The sequence below is a fragment of the Podarcis pityusensis genome (genome assembly GCF_964106645.2).
Source record: "Podarcis pityusensis genome assembly, chromosome: 1".
Classification (NCBI taxonomy): Eukaryota; Metazoa; Chordata; class Lepidosauria; order Squamata; family Lacertidae; genus Podarcis; species Podarcis pityusensis.
This window is the reverse complement of record NC_138028.1, coordinates 135,011,320-135,037,800: the sequence shown is the minus strand read 5'-3', so window position 1 is coordinate 135,037,800 and position 26,481 is coordinate 135,011,320. Positions and strand designations below refer to the sequence as shown.

Below are 26,481 nucleotides of genomic sequence, written 5' to 3'. Positions count from 1 at the left end.
TTAATTTGTTTGCAACTTCAAAAACTCAGGAAAAGAAACCCATGAATACCTGAGTGTAAGAAGGCGTGTGCAGGCACAGCATGAAGATTTACACAGAGAGGAACCCCACACGGTTTCCCCGCACGTAACGTAACAGGCAGGGAGCCAGCTCAGATAGAGAGAAAGGCAGCAACCATTTTCTTCCCTTTTTAAGCGCCGCTTCCCTCACACCCCACCTCTCCTCCTGTGTCTTCCAGGGTTTGGGTCCTGAGTTGAGGGAGCTTTTGTTTCTCTCCTTCCAGGTCCCCAACACAATGGGACTTCCTTTTGAGCAGACAAGTCTAGATAAACCACTTTCTCGGGAGTGGTGTCTTGTGTCTGTGTGCGAAAGAGACAGAGATCGCATGTTACAATGGTGCAGCCAGCCGTGGTTATGTAGTGCCACAATTTCTTGCAAGGGAGTATGAAATTCCAATTTTCAGTACGTGTCCTTTGTGCTTAGGGAATTAATCTGCCTTGAATATAGAAAATATTAATCTTTAGGCGGCTTCAATCAGATATAGGTACGCCTTCACTGAGGAGCGTTATTAAATCCAGTAGGTCTGTGTCAACATACTGCATTTGCAGCGCCGCCCCCAAAGTGACCCTTTAAATCCACTTGACAGTCCAGCTGTAGGTGCTCATCTTCCAGGCCGAATGAAAGGCGCACCCACTGATCCCGCTTCCTTCCTCTCCCCTTCCCACCCGCCTCCATTGTTCGCTCGCCTGCCTGCCTGCCTCCTCCAGTCGGGAGCAATGGTGCACCGAATGTCACCCCCCCCCCAGGGATGACACCCGGGGCGACCCCCCCGCCCCCCTTCCTCCACCACTGCTGGCAAGGAGGCTGGCAAGGCAACCTGAAAGGCGTTGGGAGAAGTGGCGCAGCCTGGCCCAGCCTAGCGGAAGGCTGACCCGAAAGGAAGAAGAGGAGGAAGGTGCGGAGAGGGTCCTGTTTCCACCCTTTCCTGGCTCGCCTTCTGCAATAGGTAGACTCTCCCCAGGGAAGTTTAGAACATCAACTGGAAACATCAATTATTTGTGCTTAGTAGAATTAATTAATCATGCTAAATATCTGCTTCTGCATATCATTGCTTGCTGCATGCTTTTCTTAAGGTACATTTGTTGATGGGACAGAGAGAGAGAAGAATGTAAAGAAACTGAAGGAGACTGAGGTCAGATAAGATTGGTAATAGAAATGTAACAATATGATGGACCAGTAAAAGCAGCATCGGCATTTCATTATATTTAGTTTATTTGTCAAAAGGATTACAGTGTTTTAAATGGGAAGATTGTTCCAAAAATGTTTAACTTTATTATGCCCTGAATTAAAGTACATCTTGGTGAATCTTGGTTTAAAAAAGGTAAATCACAAAATACACAACAAGCCACGTGCACTTCAAAAATATTCTAGTTTTTCAAGCAAACAAGACTTAATAGAATGCATGGCTTTACAGTAACATCAATTTGTCAACTTAGTTGTACCAATAAATACTTAAAATCTCTACCTACAGACTTACATTTTGATCTGGTTTAAACAGTACAGAAAACCAATAACAATTGAAAATCTGCTGCAAAATGCTGAACACCTCGGTTGTCCAACTTTGTGACGTTTGCCCGTTCATTTAGAGCCTGTATGTACAGGTGAAAAAGAAAGGGTTAAAAACGTAGACCAATAGGAAAGCTGGAGGCGGAGCCTACATGTATAAAAGGGCTTAGCCTGAGGTTTGTTAGAGTTATTGGTGGGCAGTTGGTTGGTTGGGAAAGGCAGTTGGAGAAGCAGTTGGCAGGCAGTTGGGAATAGAGAGACAGTTAGGGCAGTGGGTTCTTGAGTGAGGGGAGGGAGAAGAGATAGAGAGAGGAAAATAAGACTAAGAAAGTAAAGAGTAACAATGTTTGGAATGCCGTAAAAGTTTGTGTCTGAAATAAAATACACTCTTCTTTATTAACTTGAGAACCTGACTGAGACTGAAGTGATTTTACCGGGGAGGACCTGGTTAGTGTACGGGTCAATAGTCCGTGAGACGACCAGGGGGCTCCGTACGAACGCCACAAAATTGGCGGCAACGGCGGGATAAATAAATACGCCTGTGGTGGAATAAAAGAATACGCCCGTGGTGGGAGAAATAAATACCCCCGTGGTGGGATAGATTTATATGCCCGTGGCGGGATTGATTTATACGCTCATGAAGGGGAAGTTGGATCTGGGAGTGAGGTTATTTTGGCAGAGGTATCGGACTTGTGGTTGGAGGAAGTGTCTGTGCAGGACCAGTGTGAAGACCCAGTGCAAGGCTTCAAGGCCAAAGTCCAAAAGAAAACCTAGCCAGAAAGAATAACTTGGAGGGGGGGAATCTCTCAACTGACTCTATTACGCTGTCAGACCACAAGTGCTCAATATGCCACCGAAAAAGTCAAGAAACCCTGTGAGGGAACCAACCTATGAAAGCTCCGAGGGAGAGGAAAATGGGAATCCTCAGGGAGAAGGGCAGAGTTTAGAGGAGATATCAGAAATTCATTCTGAGGTAGTAGAGCCTAGACTCTCTTTAGAATTTGAAAAATGGAAGTTGGAACAGGAATACAAATTTAAATTAGAGAGAGAAAAAATTAAGGCTGAACAAGAAAGAGATAAACTTAAAGCTGAACAAGAAAGGGAGCAGTACTGTCTGAGGGGAAAAGAGATGCAATTTCAGTTAGAAATGCGGAAAATGGAATTGGCATCTGTGGAAAACCAAAATAAAAATAATAGCACAAATGATCAAAGCCAGGTTAAGATAGACCTCAAGCGTTTTCCCGAATTCAAAGAGAAGGATAATCCGGAGGCTTTTATCGTCTCATTTGAAAGAGCATGCAAAGATTTCCAAGTAAAAGATGAGGAAAAAATGATAATATTAAGGGCTAGAATTAGTGGAACCTTAGCTGAAATATATGTGCAAATGCCAGAAGATCAGTCTAGAAATTCTGACATGTTTAAACAATTAATTTACACCTGATTTGGAATAACCTCAGAACAGTTCAGAAAGAAGTTCAGGAGTGTGACAAAAGTGAGGGAAGAAACGTTTGCTCAACTTGAAGCCAAAATTTCAAATTACCTCACAAAGTGGCTAGAGCAGGAGGGTGCCAATTCAGTTCAGAAGATCAGGGAGATTATGGCGCTTGAACAGTTTTATACAACCATCAACGAGAAATTGAAATATCTGGTAAAAGAACGACATCCCAAAACTATACAGGAGGCAGCCACTTTAGCTGACCAAATTAATGAAATTAGAGACCATGGATTTGATGGTCCGAAATTTGGCGGGAAAGTGTGGGAGTGCCCCAAAAACAAATTTCAATGTGCCAAGGAAAGCCCTACCTCAGTGACAAATAAGGGAAATATGCCACGAACTAAAAGTCCAGCTGACAAGGCCCTGACTAACAAGGCCCACTGAGGGAAAAGGAAATAAAACTAATTATACTGGGTACAGGGAAATAAAGTGCTGGAGTCTGGTAAATTAGGCGACAGGAGTTTGGACTGCGGGGATGGAAAGGGCAAAACTGAATTCTGGTTCTCAAAAACAGACTTATTGTATCCACTCAGTGGAGCAAGAAGAGGCTAGGCAGGTTGCCAGGGAAACCGAGGTTTTAGCTAGGCCTGAGCCTGAGGAAAATTTTGAGGCACGTGTGGTGCAATGTTAGTTGATTAAACAGGATAGTTTCCTCTTGAGAAATGCTGGGGAAAACATCTGGGTTGATGATAAAAAGTATCTTGGGTTAAGAGACACCAGATCACAGATTACAATCGTCCATCCGGACATAATTTCCACCACTAAATTAATACCTGAGAAACCAATAAAATTAAAAGGAATTGCCAAAGAACCAGTGATCCTAAAAGTAGCTGAAGTGGATATTAACTTCCGTGATTGGTCTGGGAAGTGGCAGGCAGCCATTTCTGAGGAAGTTCCAGCAGCAGTTCTTATCGGCTGGGATCTCCTAGAGCATGTTAAGAGTGCATTTGTAGTTACTTGCTCAAAGGGGGGCCAAGAATCACCCACTACTGAGGAAACTGAAACAGTTGTCAGTGGAGGCATGGCTGGGAAACCTCTCTTGGAAGGCTTGGGCGGAGCAGAAACTGAAGCTGTTATAGTTCCTTTTAAAAACACCCATAAGGCTAGTTTTGCTAAGGAGCAAAAAGGGGATGTTGGCTTAAGCAGTTGTTTTGAGGCAGCTAAGTCTGCCGCCCCTTTAACCCCGAATGCCCAGAGAGATTCTGTGAAGAAAACGGGCTGTTGTATAGGGAACTCCTTGCCACACCGTATAGAGGGGGAGGAGGAATCCGTAAACAACTGGTAATCCCCCATATCTATAGAGAAAAGATTTTGCAACAAGCCCATAATAGCATTTTTGGTGCACACATGGGAATAATGCGCACTAAACGAAGGGTTGCGCAGAACTTCTACTGGCCAGGCATGGGGAAACAAATCAAGCTATATTGCCAGGCATGTGATATTTGCCAAAGACGAGGTACAGGGCAGGACCCATTTCAAAGGTTGGGGCTTGACCTAGTAGGGCCATTGCCAAGAGCCACGAAACGCGGCAATAAATATATCCTGACCATCATAGATTTTGCAACCCGATATCCAGAAGCGATCCCATTAAGAAATATTGAAACTGAGACAGTAGCAGATGCGTTGATTAATTACATGAGTCGCCTGGGGTTTGCAAGTGAGTTGGTCACGGACCTAGGCACCTCATTTACATCCCGGCTCATGAAAAGATTGTGGGAAGCGTGTGGCATCACAAATATAACTTCCACACCGTACCATCCAGAGACTAATGGATTGGTTGAGAAGTTTAATGGAACTTTGATCTGTATGATCAAAACCTATGTAGCAGAAAACCCTAATGACTAGGACTGCAAATTACAACCCCTCTTGTACGCATACAGAGACATTCCACAAGAGAGTACCGGGTACAGTCCATTTGAACTTTTACTAGGGCGCAAGGTCAAAGAACCTTTAGATCTACTCCAAATGAATTGGGAGGATCACTCAGATAGTGATCCAGATTCAGTGATGGAATATCTGTACAAACTGCAAAACATTTTACGCCGTTCCTTAGAAATAGAAGGAGAAAATTTAAAAGCCACCCAGTCAAAGCAAAAAATCTGGTATGATAAAAAGGCCAGAGAGAGAACCTTTGGGCCAGAAGATGAAGTGTTGCTGCTAAGGCCAATAAAGGGAAATAAATTGCAATTAGCCTGGGAAGGGACAGTACAAGATTGTGTCCAAAATGAATTATGTGAACTACATTATCCAGCAGGGGGATGAAGGGCGCAAAGTGGTTCACGTGAACATGCTAAAACCCTACCAGAGAACAGGAAGCTGGGCTCTATATGCTATAGGAGAGGACCCAGAAGAAACAGATGACATACTGTGCTGGGAAGGGAGAGGGGAGCAACGCTGTAATCAGAAAGAAGTGAATCTAGCCCCTTTATTAACCCAATCACAGCGGGAGGAGGAAGGAAGTACCCTACAAAAATACAAAGCCATCTCTGGAATAGCAAAGGGAGTGGTCCATCACATAGACACTGGGGATGCTAAACCCATTGTAGTGACCCCTTATTGGATAACATGGATAGAGTCCACAACGAGGTGCAGGAGATGCTGAAGGCAGGGATCATAACCCCCTCAGAGAGTCCCTGGGCAGTGCTGGTAGACAAACCTGATCGCTCGATAAGATTTTGTGCTGACTACCAAAAGTTAAATCACGTCACTAAGGCGGATGCCTATCCAATGCCCAGCTTAGATGACCTAATTGAGACCATAGGCAGGTGCCATTTCATTATCTGTCTAGACTTGACAAAAGGCTATTATCAAGTAAAAATGTATCCTGGGGACCAGGAAAAGTCCCCTAGGATTATATGAGTTTAAAGTGATGGCCTTTGGGCTAAAAAATGTGCCAGCGACCTTTCAAAGGCTAGTGGATAAGATCCTGCATGGATTAAGGGAGTTTACAGTAGCTTAGCTGGATGATATTGCAATTTTTAGTCAAACCTGGTCTGAACACAAAGAGCCCCTAGAGTTAGTGCTACAAAGAATTAAAGAGGCGGGCTGGACCATTAAGGCTCGTAAATGTCAGACCGGGGACTCAGAAATCAAGTACCTTGGAGATATGGTGGGTGGAGGAATAATAAAGCAGGGGAGAAGAAGAGTTAATATGAAAACCAATAGGAAAGCCAGAGGCGGAGCCTACCTGCATATAAAAGGGCTTAGCCTGAGGTTTGAGTTAGTTGTTGGTGGGTAGTTGGTTGGTTTTAGTGGGTTGGTTGGTTGGGAAAGGCAGTTGGAGGAGCAGTTGGCAGGCAGTTGGAAACAGAGAGACAGTTAGTGCAGTGGGTTCTTGTGTGAGGAGAGATAGAAGAGACAGAGACAGGATAAAACAAGACTAAGAAGCTAAAGAGTAACAACGTTTGGAATGCAGTTCAAGTTTGTTTGTGTCTGAAATAAACTACACTCTTCTTTGTTAACTTGAGAACCTGACTGAGACTAAGTGATTTACTGGGGAAGGCCTGGTTGGTGGCAGCGGATTAGTGGTGTACGGGTCAATAGTCCGTGAGATGACTGGGGGCTCCGTACAAACACCACAACCACGTACAGTAACCTCGATTGTCAAACTTAATGCTTTCCGGAAGCCTGTTCAGCTTCCAAAGTGTTCGAAAACTGGGATTCAATGGGGTGGTCAGCAAGCTCCATTCAGAAAGAGAAAGATGCCTCGAGGCACGTTTGAAAACGGAAGCATTTCTGGTTTTTCAGAGTTTGGGAGCCAAAACATTCAGCTTCCGAGGTTCCACTGTAGATCACAATGCAGTTCTTCCTGATACAAGAAGGTACCTTACCTGGTGCTTCTTTTGGAGGCCGTTCTTTTGTCTCCTTTCTCATTTCCTATAGAAAAAGAGCAATAGGGTAATTTGACGGTTCATTGTGTTATTAATATTTTGATGGGAGCTGCCCAGTGTCGCTGGGGCAACCCAGTTGGATGGGCACATATGAAAAATATAATATAATAATTAAAATAGAAGAAATATGGCCTCAAGTAATTTCCATGGAACTGGAATCATAGAATCAATCCATCTGACTTATTTTTTTACCTAGACATTTCAGCTTTAATAGATCACAGCTTCAGAATTATTAAAACACCGGAAATGTAAACACATGTCATTTGCATTTAATCCTAAGGCTTTAGGAAGAAAGGGGGAAAGCCTCATTTAAGAGAATTCATTCTGCCTGTTTCTTTGTCTCAGAACGCAGTACACAGAAATATATTTTTAGCATCACCATAACTAACTGGTATTGCCATAACTTATTGAGCATATGCATTTGACTATAAATCTCCTGCTCATGGCAGCAACCAATCCCACGTCCCCCTATTTTTTTACATTAATTTCTAAGAAAAAAACCTTATCTTATAGACGTATGTGACTCACCATTTTGGCAATTTCAAACATGATGTCTATTTCCCCCCCTTGTATCTCTAATATTTCCTCTGACGTAACTATTGGCACATTCTCTCCTGAAAGAAAAAAAGGAAATTGAACATCCCCCCTGCCCAATTATCTCATCTCTGACTCTAAAACTGGAGAAGACCTGCCTGGCTTCAAGCATGGTGGCAAATGCAGTGCTAGGTTCTCATGGTCTAGTTGCTTGGGGGGTTGAGCTGATTCCTAGCGGCCTTGCATTGTGCCAAATCCTTTCCTGCTTTCAGATCAACCCACCATTCCACCAAGCCTTCACCCCAGCCCCTTTCCTTTCCTTGGCAAGTGTCAGGGAGCAGCTGGCATGGGAGTGTCAAGAAGGAGGTTTGTCCCCTTCCACTCCTCCTCCCTCTTCCTTGCTCAGTTGTTCTGATTAACAGCATGCTGGGTTCCCAAGCCTGGGGACTTCCAGTGCGGGAAGTAGTTCTCCTCAGGCTGAAAAGTAAGAAAAGGAAAGAGCACCGTTACCTGTCTGCTTCATTTTACCTCGTCCTCTCTTGTGCTGCGTGCCACACTTGGCCCAGGCAATGGGAATGTGGGGCACATCTGGACAGGAACTAGTCTGGCTTCAGCCTATAATCAGGCCTAGCTCTTGAACCGGTTTAGCAGCAGGTGGAGGCTCCATGTCCTATGCAGGTGCTAAGCGCTGATGGGCAACTTCAAGGCCCCTCATCTCACGTCTTCGCCCAAGCAGCGGCTGCGACAGAGCAGCAGCGCCCTCCTCCCCTCCCAGCGCCACAGGGCAGCAGCAAGCTTGGCACACGGCAAGCCGCCAGGCTGGTAAGCCATAGCCTTCAAACAGAGGACTGTAGGGCTTGGCGGTGGGGGGCAAATTATAGGAGAAGGGGGGGCAGGAAGGAAAGGACATATCCGGAGTGGAAGGAGGAGGGGAGGGGTTCAATCTTTCTATTTTCTTGGTAGGAGGAGGGAAGGAGTTCAATGGTGGTTAGTTCTTTGTTCTTCTTTGTTGTTGTTTTTTCCCCTTTTTCTTCCTTCGGTAGAAATCTGAAAGGCAAGCATGGACATGACTTAGAATGAATCCACCGTACTTTAATTATTAGCATAGCATTCCTAATGTTAATTGATCAGATTAAAGCATAAACCTGTCTGTCTGTTGGAGGAGCCCGCCATGCCCACTAAGTCCCCTGCCTTTTGGCCCCTCCAAAACAGTATTCTTTTAACTCATTATTCATATCCCCATATGTTTTAAACCTGAGCTAAGAAATGGCTGTAGGATGGATCTGTTTCCACCTACCAAATTTATTTAGGGGAAGGCTAATTTCTTAAAGTCAAGAAAAAGAAAGAGAAAATGGAACACTATTCAGCTGGTAGCAGTGCATATTAAGGTATCTTGAATAGCTACGAGCTCAGTGCACGATATGCCCTTGCCTAAGCTGGGAGGGGAGTCCCTGAAACAGAAACGCATCTGCTGTCGTGCAAAGTCTGTGGCTGGTGGCCCCTCTGCATGCTCAGTTCCCTAGGCAGGTGCTAACTGCTGATGGGCAACTTCAAGGTCCCTCATCTCACGCCTTCGCCCAAGCAGCCACTGCGACAGAGCAGCAGCACTCCCCTCCCCTCCCAGCCAGGACAAAATTAAACAAACTCTAGAGATTTACCCTATTTGTACCTCCTTTTAGGTTTTGACAATCTTTCCCACACAGAGGGGGAGGGATCTTCTCTTTTAGCTGGTGGGGGAGCTGTTGGAAACAAAATGGTGGGGGGAGAACGCAACCCGAAAATGCTTAACCTGAAGCATATTCATCTTGAGGTATGACTGTATGTGACTCACCATCAGCGCCCTTTCCCAAAGTAGGTCAATCTTCCTTCCTTCGACCTCTAACACTTCTGCTGAAGTCACAATTCGTGGGAATCTGTATTTTCTTTCCTGAAAGTAAAAAAGGAAAATGAATGTGGTTCTTGCTCTTGCTAAATATCTTTTAACCTATTGCTACCACCAGGATGGGTCGTAGCTTTAAATAAATGATTTTCAGAGCAGAGCAGACCTGAAGTATTTGTGTGTGGAAGCTAATTCCTAAAATACACTTCTGTCCCAAGGCATGCCAGACTCTGCAGTTTGGATGGCCTTACTCATTCGTAATAATAATAAAATGATTCATTGCAACATGTGAATTCTGAATACATTTCAGTAATAGTGTGCCTTGATCTATTAAAGCAGGTAGTACAAGGAAAGTAATAGAAGTAACAATCTACATGCAGTTTTCTTGTTTTGTTTTTCAAAACGGGAGTATTGTCAATGTGGGAAATGTTTAAACTCCTAGTTGCAAAGGTTTCTAAAGGCAATGAACACAGCCGGCTGTCTAGCTCTTCCCTGCACAGAGTTGGTGGTTTATCTAGGATTACGTTTATAATCCTTTGTTATTTCTTCTTTGAATATTTTCTTCTTCTTTTTCAAAAAAAATTATTCATTTTATAACACAAATAAAAAATAAAAAACACAAACAGAAAAACAAACAATACAAACAAATTCTTGTCATATCCTTATTTTTCTAAACATTGTTAAGTGGGCTTCCCCAAGTCCCCCCTATCTGATTTTCATTTTACTTCATCTTTAGCAGTTTACATATATCATAATTTCTAACCATCTTTTTTTTTTAATCACACTTAAAATAACTTCACATTTTATCACTTACAAATATTTTAAAATACCCTATCTTCTAGTTTTAACCCTACAGCCTATATCCACTTCCAAAGCTATAGATAACAAATACTTACTTCCAATTCTGCCTCACTTGCGAGACTCTTCCCCACTACGTATCTGCAAAAGATCAAGATTATATATCAAACTCTTTATATATTATTCCTAGTTTCCATAATTTTTCCCAGTCTTCTAGCTGTATATTATAGCCAAAATCATTATCCCAATGTATCATCACCGACTTGACCTCTTCATCTTTCACATGCCATACCACCAGAAATTTATACATTTCAAATTTCGATTTAGTATAACCAAATCCATTTTTCTTTAAATCTTCTTTGAATATTTCATTGATATTTCATACATTTGGCAATGGTTCTCTTTAGGGGACTTCCAGTACTGTTATGAATAATGATGGTGACAGAGGACACCCTTGTCTTGTACCTTTCGTAATTTCAATATTTTCTGTTAGCACATTCTTTACTATTAATTTTGCCTTTTGATCTGAATAAATCGCTTTTCTTCCTCTTATAAAGAATTGTCCCATATCCATTGATTCCAACACCATTACTGGCCCCAACAACATCAAACAGGGTCTGGTGACTTCTGTTTCAGTGTATCTGAAGAAGTGTGCATGCACATGAAAGCTCATACCAAGACCAAACTTAGTTGCTCTCTAAGGTGCTACTGGAAGGAATTTTTTTGTTTCAAAAGCAGGAAAACTTACATGTGAGGCAAGTGGGGAAATCTGGCCGGGGACAACTGGTGTTTCACTGGCTCCATATTTTTTTTCATCTGTTATAAAAAAAGAAGGAATTGTCAGCTTTTTCCATCAACATCCATCTCTTCTGGATTCTAGAAGAAATGCTTCTTGGCAGAGGCGTAGCGATGGGGGTGCGGTAGCGGCGCCACGCCCCGGGTGCCACCACTAGGAGGGGTGACAAATCCCAGGCGGCACTCTGGGCGCGCGCAGGCGCCTCTCCCGAAAAGGTTCCCCTGCTGCCTCCCCCCCCCAGCTGTGACTCGTGGTGTGCTTAACTGGACCTAGAAGCTTATTCGGATGGTTGCAAAAAGTGCCATTCTTAAGGCTCGGGCGTTTGAGGAGTGACGTGGTGGCTTAGGCGCCTGCAGGTTTCGTGCAGCCTGAGACAGGAGCATGGGACTTGCGTCAGTCTTCTGCCTCTCCCGCAGCTGTTTTGAGACTACAATTCCCGACTTCCGGGGTGGCGCCATCGGCAATGGCGGACTCCCTCTGAATTGGAGGGACTAGCTCCGCGCGAAACGGGTCTTCTCCGCTACGGCGAAGCGGGGACCCTTTTAAAAATCACAGGCAGATGAAGCCTGTGACCATGGGACTCGGCGGGCACCCTTAGTGCCCCCCCAACCCGCAAAGGAACCCACTAACGGGCTCTGAAGCGAAGAGGGGAAAGTGGCGCGGTGCTGTGAGTCAACTGCTATTTCCGTGGAGCGAAGCCACACAGCTGTTGCCGGAGAGCGCTGCCTTTTTCCTGGGACAAATTGGCTTCTAAAATAAGCACCCGTGAGTACTTAAACTTTGAACAATTGGACTTTAAATAAGGACTTGCGAGCAGAAAGGAATTGGACTTAAAAATTTTACTTCAATTTGGTACTGAAACGGGAAGGTCTAAACAGGAAGTCAGCCTTCCGTTTCTTTGTAGACAGAATAAAGCAAAGACAACGTAAACTAGAGCTCAGAAAATCGCCTCTAAAGGATTGGCTTTCATCATTTAAAATTGTTGAACCCCCCTTCGGCAGCAGGAGTAGAAGGGGGATCTTTTCTGGACTGTTTAAACCTGCAGAAGTGAGTTTAAAGTAAAGTAACTTTCCACCGTCCTGATCCTGGAGCGGGGTGTCAGGACTGACGTTTGAAGCTCATTGACCAGAAACAAGCACTTTTGACAGATAGCTAAAAGAAGAGGAACATGGTGATTCCATTGTTTCCTTTCGCACCTTAAAGGAACAAATATTGACAAAATATCTGAAAAAAGGAAACTCTGTTGCTAGACTTGTCTTTAAAAGAAAGATTAAACAGAAGTTTTCCCCCTAGAGGGAGACTGTGAAACTGTAACCAACTCCTGGGAGCTGGCACCTGTTACAGATTACAATCGTGGGAATAGACATCTGACCTTCAGGACAATGTATTCAGAAACTCTCTTGTGTGCTTTCTATAAAACAAATGCCCTACTGGAACAATGAGAAGACGAATTTGATGGCTGATTCGATTAGAAATTTTGAACAGGCAGTGGGAAAATATGTGGAGCCCACCCAGGAATTAAATCAGGAGTGTGTCCTGACAGAACAGGCCCTACAGGAATATGAGCTTTCGGATTTGACAAATGAACTTGGAAAAAGCCAGACTTGGAAAGAAAAAGTTTGGTTTGGTTTGGAAATGGGGGGTTGGATAGACCCTCCTATGCAGGGATGTTTGGACTTTTCAAGTCTGGCAATGGGCCGTGAGATGTTTGGGATTGTGGGGGCTCTTAATTTTGGAGGGATTTTGAAACATGTTTTTAAATACCACATGGAATTTAGTGTTGATTATGGAAAAGGGGCTGATCTGTCGAGATGGGTCAAAAATATTGCTAAGTTGGAGTTCCCACGAGCGAAAGGAGCAGGAGACAAAGGAAAATACAGCTATAAATATGAAGAAGAGCCGCGGAAGGGACATGGAAGGGACTTAAGGGCCTCAGATATAAGATTACCAGGTTAATGCGCTAGATCGATGGGATAATAAGGACTGACAAAACCCGGGACCAGGAGGAAGGGACGCTGGATGAAGATTGGATTTGTTTTTATTTCTCTTTTTTACTACTAGGACTGTTTTATAAAATTGATGAATGTTAGAAAAATGTTGGAATGAAATTACTTGGCTTTAGTAAAAATGTTTAAAGAATTATGCAAAAATATTATGGTTATGAGAAGTTGGTAAAAATAAGATTTAAGTTTTAAGTCTCAATGTTTTTTTTTATACTAAGATAAGATTAAAATAGTTTAAGGTAATGTAATGACAGAATATTATGAAATATGGAAAGGATTTGCTGTGACAGTTAACAAACAGGATACAAGGAAGGGGAGGAGGAGGAGGTCAAGGAAAGAGGGTAATGACAGTTGAGGAGCTGAGAATAATGGATTTGTTTTAAAATGTTTTTAAATGTGTGTGGTGTATTTTTGTTTTTTTCTTTCTTATTTTGAATTTGTATCTCTTTTTCTACTTTGTTTTTCTTTTGTAACTTAAAAAAAAAATCCCCCCCCAATAAATATCATTTAAAAAAAAAGAGAGAGAGACTACAATTCCCATCATCCCTGACCACTGGTCCTGCTAGCTAGGGATGATGGGAGTTGTAGGCCAAAAGCATCTGGAGGGCCAAGTTGGAAGAAGCCTGCCATAGAGGAACAAGAGGGAAGGAGAAGGGATCTTGCAGGTTCAGGTGTGGAGCTTCTAGGCGAGGGAGGTCATGGTGCAGAGCTTAGGATGGAAAGGGGATCAAGCAGAGGGCAGAGCAAACCTACCTCTTTGCGGAGGCTGGACTGCCAGAATCCAGATGCTTGGGCCATCTTCTTAAAGAGCTGAGCACGGTGGGCCCAAAAGGCCTTCCTCTGCTGAAAACAGAAAAACTGCCTCTTTTGATGTCACCTGATGTCATCGCATTCCACAAGTGCCCAGTGTTCCTTGTGTTCTAGATGCGTTCCTTGTGTTCTAGATCAAGCAGAGGGCAGAGCAGACCTACCTCTGTACGGAGACCGGAGCGCCACATCTGGTTCAGCTGATGAGCCATTTTGCTAAGCTCCTCTTCCTCTGTTGATCTCAGCAGAAAAACCTTCTAAATTGCCTCTTTTGATGTCACCTGATGTCATCGCATTCCACAGGTGCCCAGTGTTCCTTGTGTTCTAGATGTGGTCATAGCTGTCAACTTTCAGATTTGAAAATAAGGGATCAGCAGCCTCACCTGTCCCGGGGACAGTCTACGGGATATCTAACAATCTGGGATAGCAGCGGGAAATGGATCTGGAATAAGGGAATTTCCCGCAAAAAAAAGGGAAGGTTGACAGCTATGGATGCGGTTCTTGAGCACTGCGATTTGATCTCGCGAGGACAGGGCATAGGTGCCCATTCAGGTCAAAACCCAAACGCACCACAATTCCTGTTCTGCCAAGCACCTACCCTCACCCTTCTGGAACTGGGCAGCGGCCTTGTCCTGTGCTGATGGGGACTTGAGTTCAGGCCAGGCCAGACCTGTTTTCCTTCCTATATATTTTGGGACAAACTAAGCCAGCCTTCCCCAACTGGGTGCCCTCCAGATGTTGGGGACCACAACTCCCGTAAGCCCCAAACTGCACAGCAGGAAGGCCGCAGGTGGGGGGAAGGCTGAGCTACAGAATGGTCACCAACCCCCCACCCGCTTTCTGGGTGATTGCACCCTGACTCTGGGAATCTGTTCGCCTGGGCCTCTGGAGGAGTTGCTTAGCCTACCCTCCGCTTTCACCTGAATCTGTACTGCCATCGTGGATTTTTAATTGTAATTGGTGCTAATTTATATATTTTTATTACAGTGGAAACTTTGGGGTCTTCTATATGGAGAACAGCAATAAACTGATTGAATACAGGAAATTATAAAAGACTATTCAGGAGTGCATAAACACTATCATCAGTGGTCTGGATTAATAAAATTTGATGAGACCCAAAATTTAGTGCTACAGTTAGAAATTAGGCACCAGCCAGAATCAATAATCCAGAATCCAAATCTCAGTTTGTATCCTGCAGAATCTTGAATTTTGATTTGCTGGTTCTAATATTTGGAAATTAGCGCACGTTACTAGTCATATCCTAAATTGGTCATATAATACTAGCCCCCCACCACCACATCTGCTCCCTGTCTGCCCCATAGAGAAAGCCAGGGCCCATATGGGCCCACAAGTGTTCCTCTTGCTCTGCTAGAGAGGCAAAAAAAGATTCACGGTTAAACTATAAACAGTGTTTGCCGCTGCAGCAAAATGGCTGCCAGTGCTTCTGCTGGGCCAGTTAACCCGGCTGCCTTTCCTCAAAATACACATTTTGATGCACTCTGGTGCCAAATACTGCTTTTGCTAGGTTAAATTTTAGACAAGCTGAATGGGCACAGGCGGGGGGGGGGGCAGGGTCTTGGTTTGTTTTGTTCTTGTTCTTCTTGTGTATTTCATGTTTTTTATCTTGTATTCTTGAAGGAGGTGAGGACAGGTGCCCCACCTAGGCCCGAAGTCACCCTAGGCCTCAAAACTGTCCAAAATTCCTTTTCTCTCTTCTAAAAATCCACAGTTAAAGTTTTCCTCTGCTTTCTCACAAGATGCTGTTGCAAAGGCAAAATGTTATTCTTTGATCAGTACGAGAAGGCTTCAAAAAGCTAATGAATAGGCTCTGTCAAAGCAAGCCGGGCAACTGACTCTTATCTTCTTTCCTTTTTCAAAAACGCGACGCCCCCCAGGCGACGGCCCCTGCCGGCCTGCCCGCCCTCCGGCAGGCGGGTCTCTGGGCGGGAGCGACAGACGCCGGTCCGCGCTGGGGGCAGAGAGAAGGCGGGAGCGGCTGAGCTCCGGGGCCGCCTCCTTCTCGGAGGGATTCCCCGGCTGGGCGAAAGGCGCCTCTCCGCCCCGGCGCGCATGGCGGCCCCGCGACTCCCCGGCCTCCCGCCGCCGCCGCCGCTCCTCGTCCTGATCGCGCTCGCCGCCGCCGCCGCCGCCGCCCAGCCGCCCCACCAGGCCGCCTTCCGCGCGGGACACGGCGCAGCCTCCTTGCCCGCCGCCGCCGCCGCGCCCCGGAGACGGTGAGGAAAGGCCTCGCCAGGGCCGGAGGGACAGGGCGGCCGCGGAGGCGCCCGAGGGAGGCCAGGCGGGAGGGCAGCCGGAGGGGGGGGGCGCTGCTGGTCGCCTCTCGCCCCGGGCCCGGCCCCGCCAGCCAGAGTCCGGCGAGGGGGCCTGTCGGGACCCCTCGCAGGCGCCTCTCCGCCTCGGCCCCGCCGGGCTCCCGCCGTCAACTCGGCGTCTCTTATGGTACCTCAGGCGAACACGAAGCGACTCCCGTGGGAATCTACCCTCAAACTGATCTAACAGATTTTGTTCTTTAGTAAAAAAATTCATGTATCTATAGGCAGCAGAGGATATCTGAACAGCGAGTTCTCCCGGGTTGAACAGAGTTTAAAGGGTCCCATCCTGAGCAGGGAAGTTGAAGCCCGGCTTGGAGCTAGGAAGGGCCAACTCAGTGCAATGATCCTAAACGAGATGGGAAGGGGCAGTTGCTAAAGGGTCTTACAATTCAGGAGATTCTGCAAACACTCAGCTAATTTGGGCCCACTGCAAAATTCCTCTGATTGGCACAAAAAAGCAGTAGCTGCCCTCTCTTTGGAAACAGAAATAAATTAGTATTAGAAGCAGCAGTTACTATTTATAAAACTTATGAGAATACAGTGGTCCTTCCAGTTGCGGACGGGATCCATTCCGGAGGTCCGGCCCGATCCCGAGGTTTTCACAACTGGAGAGACCACTTCTGCGCGCTTGGCAAAAACCCGGAAATATACTTCCCAGTTTGCCGCTTATGTATCCCAAAATTTACATAACTGGAGGGATAAGTAAGCAGAGGTACAACTGTATATGAACAGCAGGACATAGGAAGCTGTCATAAAGTAAATCAGACCTCTGGTCCACCTTAGGTCTGCTTTATTGACACTGATTGGCAGCAGCTGTCCAGGACTCCCCATCCCTTCCAGGAGATGCCAGGGGTTGTGATTTCTGCATGCAAAGTGTGTGCTCTACCGTTGAGAAGAGGAAATATAGTATAGGTCATGACGCACCTGACCATAAGACGCACGCAGTTTTAGAGGCAGAGAACAAGAAAAAAAATTCTCTCCCTCTCTGCACAGCGCTTCTCCAGCAAAGCGGGAGGAGAAATGGAAGGGGCTCCGTTTCTCTTCTGCTTTGCTGAAGGGGCGCTGCGCAGCTTTCCCTCTCTGAGCAGTGCCTCTCCAGCAAAGCGAAGTCAGAACAGCAGCTCCAGAGGCTTTGCGTGGCTATCCCTGAAGCTAGGAGAGCGAGAGGGATCGGTGCACACTGATTCCTCTCGCTCTCCTGGCTTCAGGGATAGCTGTGCAGCCTTCATTTGCTCCGTAAGACGCACACACATTTCCCCTTACTTTTTAGGAGGGGAAAAGTGTGTCTTATAGAGCGAAAAATACGGTAAGTAGACACCAACTTGGGTAGACTGGGTAGATGCAGAGAGCGATTGGATGGAAAGTTCCCCCTTAGAATAGTTGTCTTCCTTCTGTTCTAAGATTCCCTTCCCAGATGGTGAACAGAGCAATCCAAACTCTTGGATGAGACAGGTGCCTTGTTCATCCTGGCTTAGTGAAGGGTCCCTGTTCTACCCACCCAACTTGGCTGGCATAAACCTATGAAGAAAGAGGGTGGGGGTTGGACATGAGTCAGCCAAGTTGCTGCTGCACCCTAAGCCAGTCCAACTACTGGCAGTGATGGAGGTTTTCTGGGGGGGGGGGGGGGCTGAATTAGAATGATTTGCATAAGAAAATTCCTGCTCTCCCACACCTTCTATTCCGGCTGGCACAAGCAGATGGTGGTTATGACTCCACTGTTCTATTTAGTCCCCACTGTTTTTCACCAGGGGAGAAGATTGTACCCCAAACTCTGTATCCTCCAAAAGCACAGCTGACTGTGTATCTGCCTTATTCAGAACTAGGAAGTCACTGGAGATTACCAATCATGACTTTTCTTTAGCTTTTTCAAGTAACTTTATTTTGTTATCTCCAGGTATCTTTTGTATGATGTAAACCCACCGGAAGGTTTCAACCTCCGCAGAGATGTCTATATAAGAGTTGCTTCGCTTATAAAAACTTTGTTGAAACATGAAGCTTGGGTATTGGTTCTGCCTCCCTGGGGGCGTCTCTATCACTGGCAGAGTCCTGACATTCATCAGATCCGAATTCCTTGGTTTGAATTCTTTGATGTTCCCAGCCTCAGTAAAAACATACCAGTTATTGAGTACGAAGAGTTTCTTGCAGGTAAAATATTACTATTAAATAATCAGTATTCTATGCAGTCTTGAAGTAGTTTTGTGGTGGGCTTTTCTGCTTGCATTCAGTTAAATGAGGTGTTTGAAATTGATAACATTTCTAAAGTAGAATTCCAAATGAGGATATGTTACCTTTCTCACCACTACTATCTCTCGGGGGGTAGAGGGATATCTACTATTATGAAGGCTAAAATATATTAGTAGGTACATGCTAGCTGTTGCACAATTGCATGTGTATGCCCTTTAGCAAATATTAAATGAAACAATAATATCTTATTTGGGCATGACCATAGTTGCTTGGAGAAACAGAAGATACAGATTTTGGTTAATGTGGCACCCATTTTTGCAGTTGGCATAAGGGCTGCATCATACAGATGATGGAGCAGATTTGTAGGTAGGACTAGAAGCGATGGTTTAAATTATAAGGAAGGGGATTTAAGCTAAGCTGAACATCAGAAATAATTTTGCGATGGGATGAGTTGTGGGCAGTGAAACAGACTGCCTTGGAAGTAATGTTGTCTCTTTCGCTAGAGGTTTTTAAGAACGGTCTGGATGGACACCTGTTGGGGATTGTGTCAGTGCGTTTCTTGAATTGGCACAGGGTTGAGGCTCATGCCAACTTAATAAAATCAAAAGGTGCTTTTTATAGAAACATCTGATATAACCTGCAGCTCTCTTCCGAATCCTCTCCAGATTATTTGTCTTTTTCTGAAGATGCAGTTACCAGATTCACAGGGCTCCAACTCAAACCCCCTTTCTATTAACTGACATTCTGGTTTCAGTAGATAATTACTTTGGAAGTAACTGTATGCAGCTAGAGATAATGCTGGTTGCTCCACTTGATATCTGCTGTATAAAATGAAATACATATAGATGTTATACTCATGTGCTGATTTTTGTTCCTTATTCAGAGTCAGGTGGCCCCTTTATTGATCAGGTGTATGTTTTGCAAAGTTATGCTGAAGGATGGAAAGATGGGACTTGGGAGGAGAAAATAGATGAAAGGCCATGTATTGACCAACTAATGTATTCGACAGACAAACATAAATACTACAGGTAATCTTCTATAATAGTAGTTGCATTATAATTACAGTTGGGCACCTAGAATGCAGATATTTTCTCCCCAAGTCCCTAAACGTCCCCCCTGAAAAAACTTTCATTGGAATTTCTAACATTAAAACAGTTTTTCTCTTGTTCAATGAATATTTTCTTATTGTTGCATCAGCATGCTCTTCCTAAATGAAAAATATTTATTTATGTTTAAAGATGGGCATCTTCCATTCTGTTTACAGTAAAACACAGAATGGTTAACAGCACAGAAATTTAAATAGTCCAAAAACATAGCCAGTGCTGCTATTGTTCCATATTGCTACCTACAGTGGTACCTCTAGATACGAATGGGATCCGTTCCGGAGCCCCGTTCACATCTAGAGGTAAACGTAACTAGCGATGGCACGCCTGCGCGCGTCGCTTTTCACCGCTTCTGCACATGACGTCATTTTGAGCGTCTATGCGCAAGCGGCAAAATCCGGAAGTAACGCGCTCCGTTACTTCCAGGTTGCTGCGGAGCACAACTCGAACGCACTCAACCCGAAGCGTATTCAACCCGAGGTATGACTGTATATCAATACTCTGGTGGGGAGAGTATGGGAATCAAGACAAATTGGAGCTTTTAAGACGAAGTGGAAGTATTCAGAAACTTGTGAGGAAGTGGTCGTGTCCTGGGTTTCATGATACAGATACAAGGGAAAGCTGAATACATTCAGACATGCACTCTCAACTTTAAGAAGGCCAATTTCAAAAAGTTTAAGGAACTAATGAGTGAAATTCCATGGTCAGAAATACTCAAAGAGAAGGGAGTCCAAGATGAATAGGAGTTTCTAAAAGCAGAAATATTGAAGCCCCAAATGCAGACAGTTTCAACAAGAGAGAAAAGTGTGAGACATCTAAAGAAATTGGCGCAGCTGCATAAGGAGCTTACGGATGAGCTGAGATTTAAGAATGGTGTGTATAAGAAGTGGAAGAAAGGGGAAATCACAGAGGAGGAGTACACACAGGTAACCAACAATTGCAGGGTGACAGGCAGGCTAAAACTCTGAAAGATTTCTTTGACTGTGTTCAAATCAGCAAGATTCTTTTAATTTCTGTTATATTGTATATGCCAATCTATTAATGATTTTCACCTTGTTTTATAGGGGATGGTTCTGGGGCTATGAAGAAACACGCGGCATGAATGTGGCTTGTTTATCTGTCCAGGGCTCTGCCTCTGTCATAGCTCCTCTCCTTTTGAACATCTCTGCTCGGTCAGACACAATCTATTATTTTCTGTCTCAAATGTTTCCATATTTGCTTTGCATAGAGAAAGGCAAGCTTTAAACCCACCCCTTTCACTCTTAACAAGTATGAAGGTTTGTGTTTTTTGTAATCTCACATTGAATCCTATTGCAGCACCACTAAGGCAGAGAAGGAGGAATCCATAAAAGCCCTCAGTTTGTAAATGATTCCCATCCCCAAGAAATCTTGAACTGTGAAATTTTCCACTGAGGAAAATCCAAATTACCATATGCAAACTTTGGCTAATTTGGATAGGTTTATTTTCTTTTGAAAAAATATAATATCCTAGACTGAGAAATTAATGTAGCCTTTTATTTTACTTTCATTTGGTAAAGAAATGAAATGTTAACTGCTGAGCTCGTCTAATACTGTATTTACAGTCAACATCCATGCATTCTTACCAATTAACTTACGAAACAGAAAAAATATATATAGAAAAACAAAGCACTGGAAAATTATCGATGGTGCCCACCTGTCTTTAGTTACAAGCCAGAAACAAGGTGTCCCCAAAGTACGTGATCAACATTTTCTCCACAGAATGCTAATTGTTGAGCTGTCTGGGTTTAGGATTTTCTGGGTTAAGAAAGCTTTCTCAATTTTCACCCACCCCACCCCCCGAAAAAGAAATTGCAGTGTTCATTTTTGTGCATCCATGGACTTCTCTGCTTCCTTAAACTATAAATTGATGTAAGCTATTTTGCAAGGGAATGTACACTTGGTTTTATCATTTTTAGTAGGTCAGTGATGCTAGACCGAGCTGAAAATCTTCTTCATGACCACTATGGTGGCAAAGATTATTGGAATGTAAGTATTTTCTAGCCGTCTTTCCCATATGATCCACTTATTTTTTGCCCCTTGGCAAACATCGTCTCAAGGCATTTTGTATGGCATAGGTACCATTAAGAAAAGAGGATATATACAACCTGGCATTTTCTAGGCACTTCCACTTACTACCAAAGCCTTAAACGTAAACATTTACTGCAATTATTTTATAAATGATCCCAGAATATTATTTGAATTAAGGGTATGGTAATGCACCAAAATTCCGTTGAAGGAAGACCTATGCTGTTTTCTCCTGTAATCACATTACACATTTTTTAAGTTACCTTGCAGTACATCACCTTCCTGTTATCCAACCACAGTATGGCTTCTAATGACAAAAATAGGCCACAGTAGTCTGTATCAAATCATAGATTATCCTTACCTGACCAAAACCATCCTTTAATAATCCAAACTAATCCATAAACTGTTCTCACACTTGGTGCTGCTAATGCATTGTCCTAGTTCTTTATACTTGTACAGTTTACCTGGATTTTTTCCGTCAGGGAGATCCTTAGGTATTTTGTTTTTTATATCCTGTTATATGAAGTAGTCTTGCCAGTTCTTGTTTTGAGGTCATATGCATATCCAGAACAACTAATCCTAATTTATTTAAATTGATTTTGGCAAGGCATTCTGAAGCTAAGAGAGCAAATTTAGCACAGCTTCTAAATCTTCACCTAGAATGAAGTATTTCAAATACTGCAGGATTAATATTTTAGGGTTTTGGTAGAGTGACTATCCCATCCTTTCAGTAATTAAATTTCCAACTGTATTACATAGAAACTGGATTATAGGGTGCTTCCGTAATATGCGTATAAAATCCATCCATTGAATTTTGCTTCTCCAGTAGTTAACATGGCGTTGTTGGATACATCTGGATTAATCTGTGTGGTGCTAAATAACACTGGGACTGTGCCTTTAAAGAATTTTTGTTTTAGATCTTGGAAGAACTTTAATCCTTTATCATTTTATTTTATTTATTTTTTGTGGCAGACTCGTCGAAGTATGGTTTTTGCTAAGCATCTTCGTGTGGTGGGGGACATGTTTAGGACCAAGTTCTTAAATTCTACTGATGAGAAGGATAGGACACAGTATTCTGAGGACTGGACAAAGATGAAGGTAAAATAGGTTTGCCTGAATATTTAAACTTAGCTATTTTCTGTTTTAACTGCATTTCTGTTGGGAGTGTCTATATGAGGGTCATATAAAGGAATGGAGCCCGTGTGTTTTAAACTGTGATGGGATGTGCTATAGAAAGGGAACATTGGCTTTTCTGGGAATGCTGGTTCTCATCAGTGAATGGGGCCTTGACTGAGCCACTTACTCTGCCTTGCTTGTAAGGAGCTGCTTCTTCCCTTCATGTGGAAAGAGCCCACTCCCTGTTCAGATTTAAAATAAAAATTAAAAGGAAGGAGGATAAGGCAGTAGGTCAGCTGCTGGGAATTTCTCAAGAGGAGCGAGACAACCAGTCACCCGGTGCAGCATTTTCTGCTGCTTTCCAAACAAAAGCCCCCAAGTGGCTTGCAGGTGTTAAAAATACAGTAATCAGAATCAAAAGAGCTGATGGTATCACCTTTTTCTTTCAGAAAGTGCCACCAAAAAGCCTATTACTCTGAAAATAGATGGTTGGTAGGCTGGACTTGGAGCTTTGCAAAGTTCTGCTAAGCATCGACCAGTTAGCTTCTTAGACTTCTTCCTTTAACAATGCTAGAGAACATGTGTTTATCTGCAGGATGTTTTCCCACTGAATCAATGCCATTTTATTTCAGTTTCAGCATGTACTGGTTCTTCTGTGCTAGGTAAAGCTGGGTACGGCCATAGGGGGCCCCTATCTGGGAGCCCACCTCAGGCGCAAAGACTTCATCTGGGGTCACAGAAATGACGTGCCTAGCATACAGGGAGCGGTGGAGACCATCCGAAGCCTCTTGAAGTTGCACAAACTTCAGAGAGTCTTTATAGCCACTGATGCCGTTGCGAAGGGTATGTAGCTTTAAAAAAAACAAAACCCCAATACTTTAATGTTTTGTTCTAAACTGAATCTACTCACTTAGATGCAGGTGCTGCAGCTACAGTGCGTATTTATTTGTTCTCCAGTACCTTGGACAATAGGGACGCGGGTGGTGCTGTGGTCTAAACCACTAAGCCTCTTGGGCTTGCCGATCAGAAGGTCAGCGGTTTGAATCCCCGCGACGGGCTGAGCTCCCGTTGCTCGGTCCCTGCTCCTGCCAACCTAGCAGTTCAAAAGCACATCCAAGTGCAAGTAGATAAATAGGTACCACTCCGGCGGGAAGGTAAACGATGTTTCCATACTCTGCTCTGGTTCGCAAGAAGCGGCTTAGTCATGCTGGCCACATGACCCGGAAGCTGTACGCCGGGCTCCCTCGGCCAATAAAGCGAGATGAGCACTGCAACCCCCGAGTTGGCCACAACTGGACCTAATGGTCAGGGGTCCCTTTACCTTTACCTTGGACAATATGTGTGAGGCTTTTGTAGGCCACTAGAAAGGGCTTCATGAGCTGATGGCTTGCCCCTGAATTAAATGTTTTTACGGGACAGTGATCTACCGCAGTAGATCTTCAGCTCCGGCCACCCTTAGACTCCCTTTTTTTACCGTGTGTGCCCATTTCTCTTTATTAAAAACATCAACACTTAAATAAGCAGGAAGAAAATGGTAGTTGTGCTTCTAGTGTGACCCCCTTTAGAGTGGGGACCAGCTGAAGGCCACTGACGTAGTGTCCCTTTTCAGAGACTGAAGAGTTGAAGAGACTTCTTCCAGAGATGGTGAGATTTGAACCTAATTGGGAGGAGCTGGAACTCTACAAAGATGGAGGAATAGCAATTATTGATCAGTGGATATGTGCACATGCCAGGTGACTATGGTTTGTGTGTTGTTTTCGTTTTACTTTTCTATTAGAGCAGTCTTCATGCATACGAATGTGCTTGCCCTAATGAAGAGAGGCTTATGGCCAGCTTGTGAGGGCGATTTGGGGGGAGCGAGCATTGTGCTTCCCTCCCTATGCTGGGCAGAAGCTTCCTAGGCTTTGGGAAGAAGGCACAGGTGGAACATTTAGGAGACGGGCCTAGTTGTCCCCCGGTCCACTGACCGCATGCCACTGATTGAGAGTTATGTTTTATATCAAGTTAGGCCAACTTCACTCATGCTTTGATAGGCAAAAATAAAGCATAGGAAAAAATTCAGATTGGCACCCATCTTTAAAATTTGCTTTATCAGAAGTGGCTTCTGCTGAGTGGAGCCACCGGCCCATCCAGGCCAGAACTGTCTTTTCCAGGTAACGATATTTGTGTAACATTCTCAGCATTGCTGCCTGAGGTTCTTTTGACCTGCAGGTGCTCAGGGTTTAACTGTGTTAATTTCTGCGTATGTCTGTGTTTGACTCAGCAGGCATAGCTCTTAAATGGTTTACAGTGCAACTGTTTTAAGCAACCAACTTTCCCCTAACTTTGTGAATTAGTTAACATGGCTGTTTCAGAGAGGAGAGTTTGACAATTGGTGTCAAGTGGAGGTTTCTTTGCATGAACCTTGTACTCTTCTCACGGCCCCCTGTGGACACATCAATAGCTGGTGTCAGAATGCAGCCTAAAAATCTGATTTCCATATCATGAATGTGCAGTAGAAACTTCTCTTACTTTTTTCTGTACTCCACAGATATTTTATAGGTACCTCGGTCTCAACATTTTCCTTCCGCATTCATGAGGAAAGAGAGATTCTGGGTTTTGATCCCAAAACAACTTACAACAGATTTTGTGGCGATGAAGAGAGTACCTGTGAACAGCCAACTCACTGGAAAATTGTATATTAAAATATACTGGTCCATGCAACTGTAGTCTTTAGGCTTATCAATGCAATTAAACAATCATTTTTGTAGAAATAAATTTATTTTGAATGTTGGTTTTTAATTTCTGGTGCTAAGCACATATGAATGGCGGAAGTCAGGTGCATTCAGCTCACTCAGTATTATCAATGGCAGCTCTTCTGACAAGATACCAAAATGTCTCCCTTTTAAAAATTGATCATATGATATTTTCTGATGTTAAAATATTATTCTGGATACAGAACATCAGTTTGTATTATTTTCAAAGCAGAAGAGATACCGGTATTTTCTGTTTGGCTTTCTATGTTTACAAGAAATAAAGGTTTCTTTTTATTTTGAGAGTTGTGTGCCTCTTGCCACTCTGTAAGAAGTCTTCATGCTGTGGACTGGCAAGAAAATACATAGTTGTATGGTTAGTCTGGTAACTGATCTACCATAGGTAAATCAAAGAGGTTATATGGATAATCCACCATCAACTCTGTTTAATATTGCGTCTGCAAATGGAATTAGGTTTATCACACCTCCAGACCCAATACTAATGCATAAATCTCTGGTGTTTATGCTAGAACTGTGAGTGGCTTCCCACTGGAAATCCAACTAGCCTCCTTCTCAAAAGTGTGGGGCATTGCACTGTCAGAACACCTGATACACAAATGGTTAATGGTTAATCAAAAATAGACCACATTTATTTGACTTGGTTTAAGTTTTTCTCCTGTTAACTCATCCACACAGCCCACTAAATCCCCTGCTCAACAGATAAAATATATGGAGCTTTTTCGATAATTAATTTGACTCACCTTTCTTTTTTGTGATCAATTGTATGTGGCACTGCACACTCAGTTGCCTCCCGGTTTTCCCCTCCCCTCTAATCTAATTTCATTTCATTTTACTATTTTTATTTGTTACACTCATTATTCTTCCTGCATTTTGTATGTGCTTATGTCAATCACCATTCTGTATGAAAAATGACCATCATAATAGTAGTAACAGTTTCTAAAAAAGAAAAAAAGATACCTTATGCAGATTTATTAAGACTACTATTTTTCATGTATTGCTTTAACAAAGTTCTAGTTATGGGAACAGTACTGGTTACCACCAGGTTTCACCTGCTTTGAAGACCAAGGTATCCGTTACATTGTAAAGCAGAATGAAATTATGTTTGAAATAAAAAAAATCCTTCCAGTAGCACCTTTAAGACCAACTAAGTTAGTTCTTGGTATGAGCTTTCGTGTGCAAG

The 26,481-nt window shown here is 43.7% G+C and overlaps 2 protein-coding genes across 9 annotated transcripts; one reads left to right on the top strand and one right to left on the bottom strand.

The window, feature by feature from the left end:
• Positions 1–29: 29 nt before the first annotated feature.
• Positions 30–14,065, bottom strand: LOC308473045 (uncharacterized protein). 6 transcript variants are annotated; one of them, XR_013983870.1, is made up of 11 exons: positions 13,931–13,995; positions 13,713–13,802; positions 10,909–10,976; positions 10,259–10,301; positions 9,315–9,410; positions 9,153–9,222; positions 8,012–8,530; positions 7,478–7,563; positions 6,890–6,935; positions 1,536–1,647; positions 30–357 (listed from the first exon to the last, which is right to left on the bottom strand). XR_013983870.1 is itself a non-coding variant. In XM_080998293.1 (7 exons), exons 1-7 carry the CDS (start codon positions 13,976–13,978, stop codon positions 8,472–8,474), a joined length of 474 nt encoding a protein of 157 aa, XP_080854419.1. In that variant the 5' UTR covers positions 13,979–13,995; the 3' UTR covers positions 7,570–8,471. The 6 variants fall into 6 exon arrangements, 1 of the variants encoding a protein (XP_080854419.1); XR_013983871.1 differs by lacking the exon at positions 30–357 and having other exon boundaries at positions 1,283–1,647; XR_013983869.1 differs by lacking the exons at positions 30–357; positions 13,713–13,802 and having other exon boundaries at positions 1,283–1,647; positions 13,931–14,065.
• Positions 13,937–25,580, top strand: POFUT2 (protein O-fucosyltransferase 2). Of its 3 annotated transcripts, none has more exons than XM_080998274.1 (9): positions 13,937–14,069; positions 17,994–18,244; positions 19,167–19,311; positions 20,451–20,558; positions 21,324–21,393; positions 22,405–22,530; positions 23,211–23,391; positions 24,158–24,281; positions 25,079–25,580. In XM_080998274.1, exons 1-9 carry the CDS (start codon positions 14,041–14,043, stop codon positions 25,230–25,232), a joined length of 1,188 nt encoding a protein of 395 aa, XP_080854400.1. In that variant the 5' UTR covers positions 13,937–14,040; the 3' UTR covers positions 25,233–25,580. The 3 variants fall into 3 exon arrangements, with proteins under 3 accessions (XP_080854400.1, XP_080854399.1, XP_080854398.1); XM_080998273.1 differs by lacking the exon at positions 13,937–14,069 and adding an exon at positions 15,730–16,000 and having other exon boundaries at positions 21,327–21,393; XM_080998272.1 differs by lacking the exon at positions 13,937–14,069 and adding an exon at positions 15,730–16,000.
• The last annotated feature ends 901 nt before the right edge of the window (positions 25,581–26,481 follow it).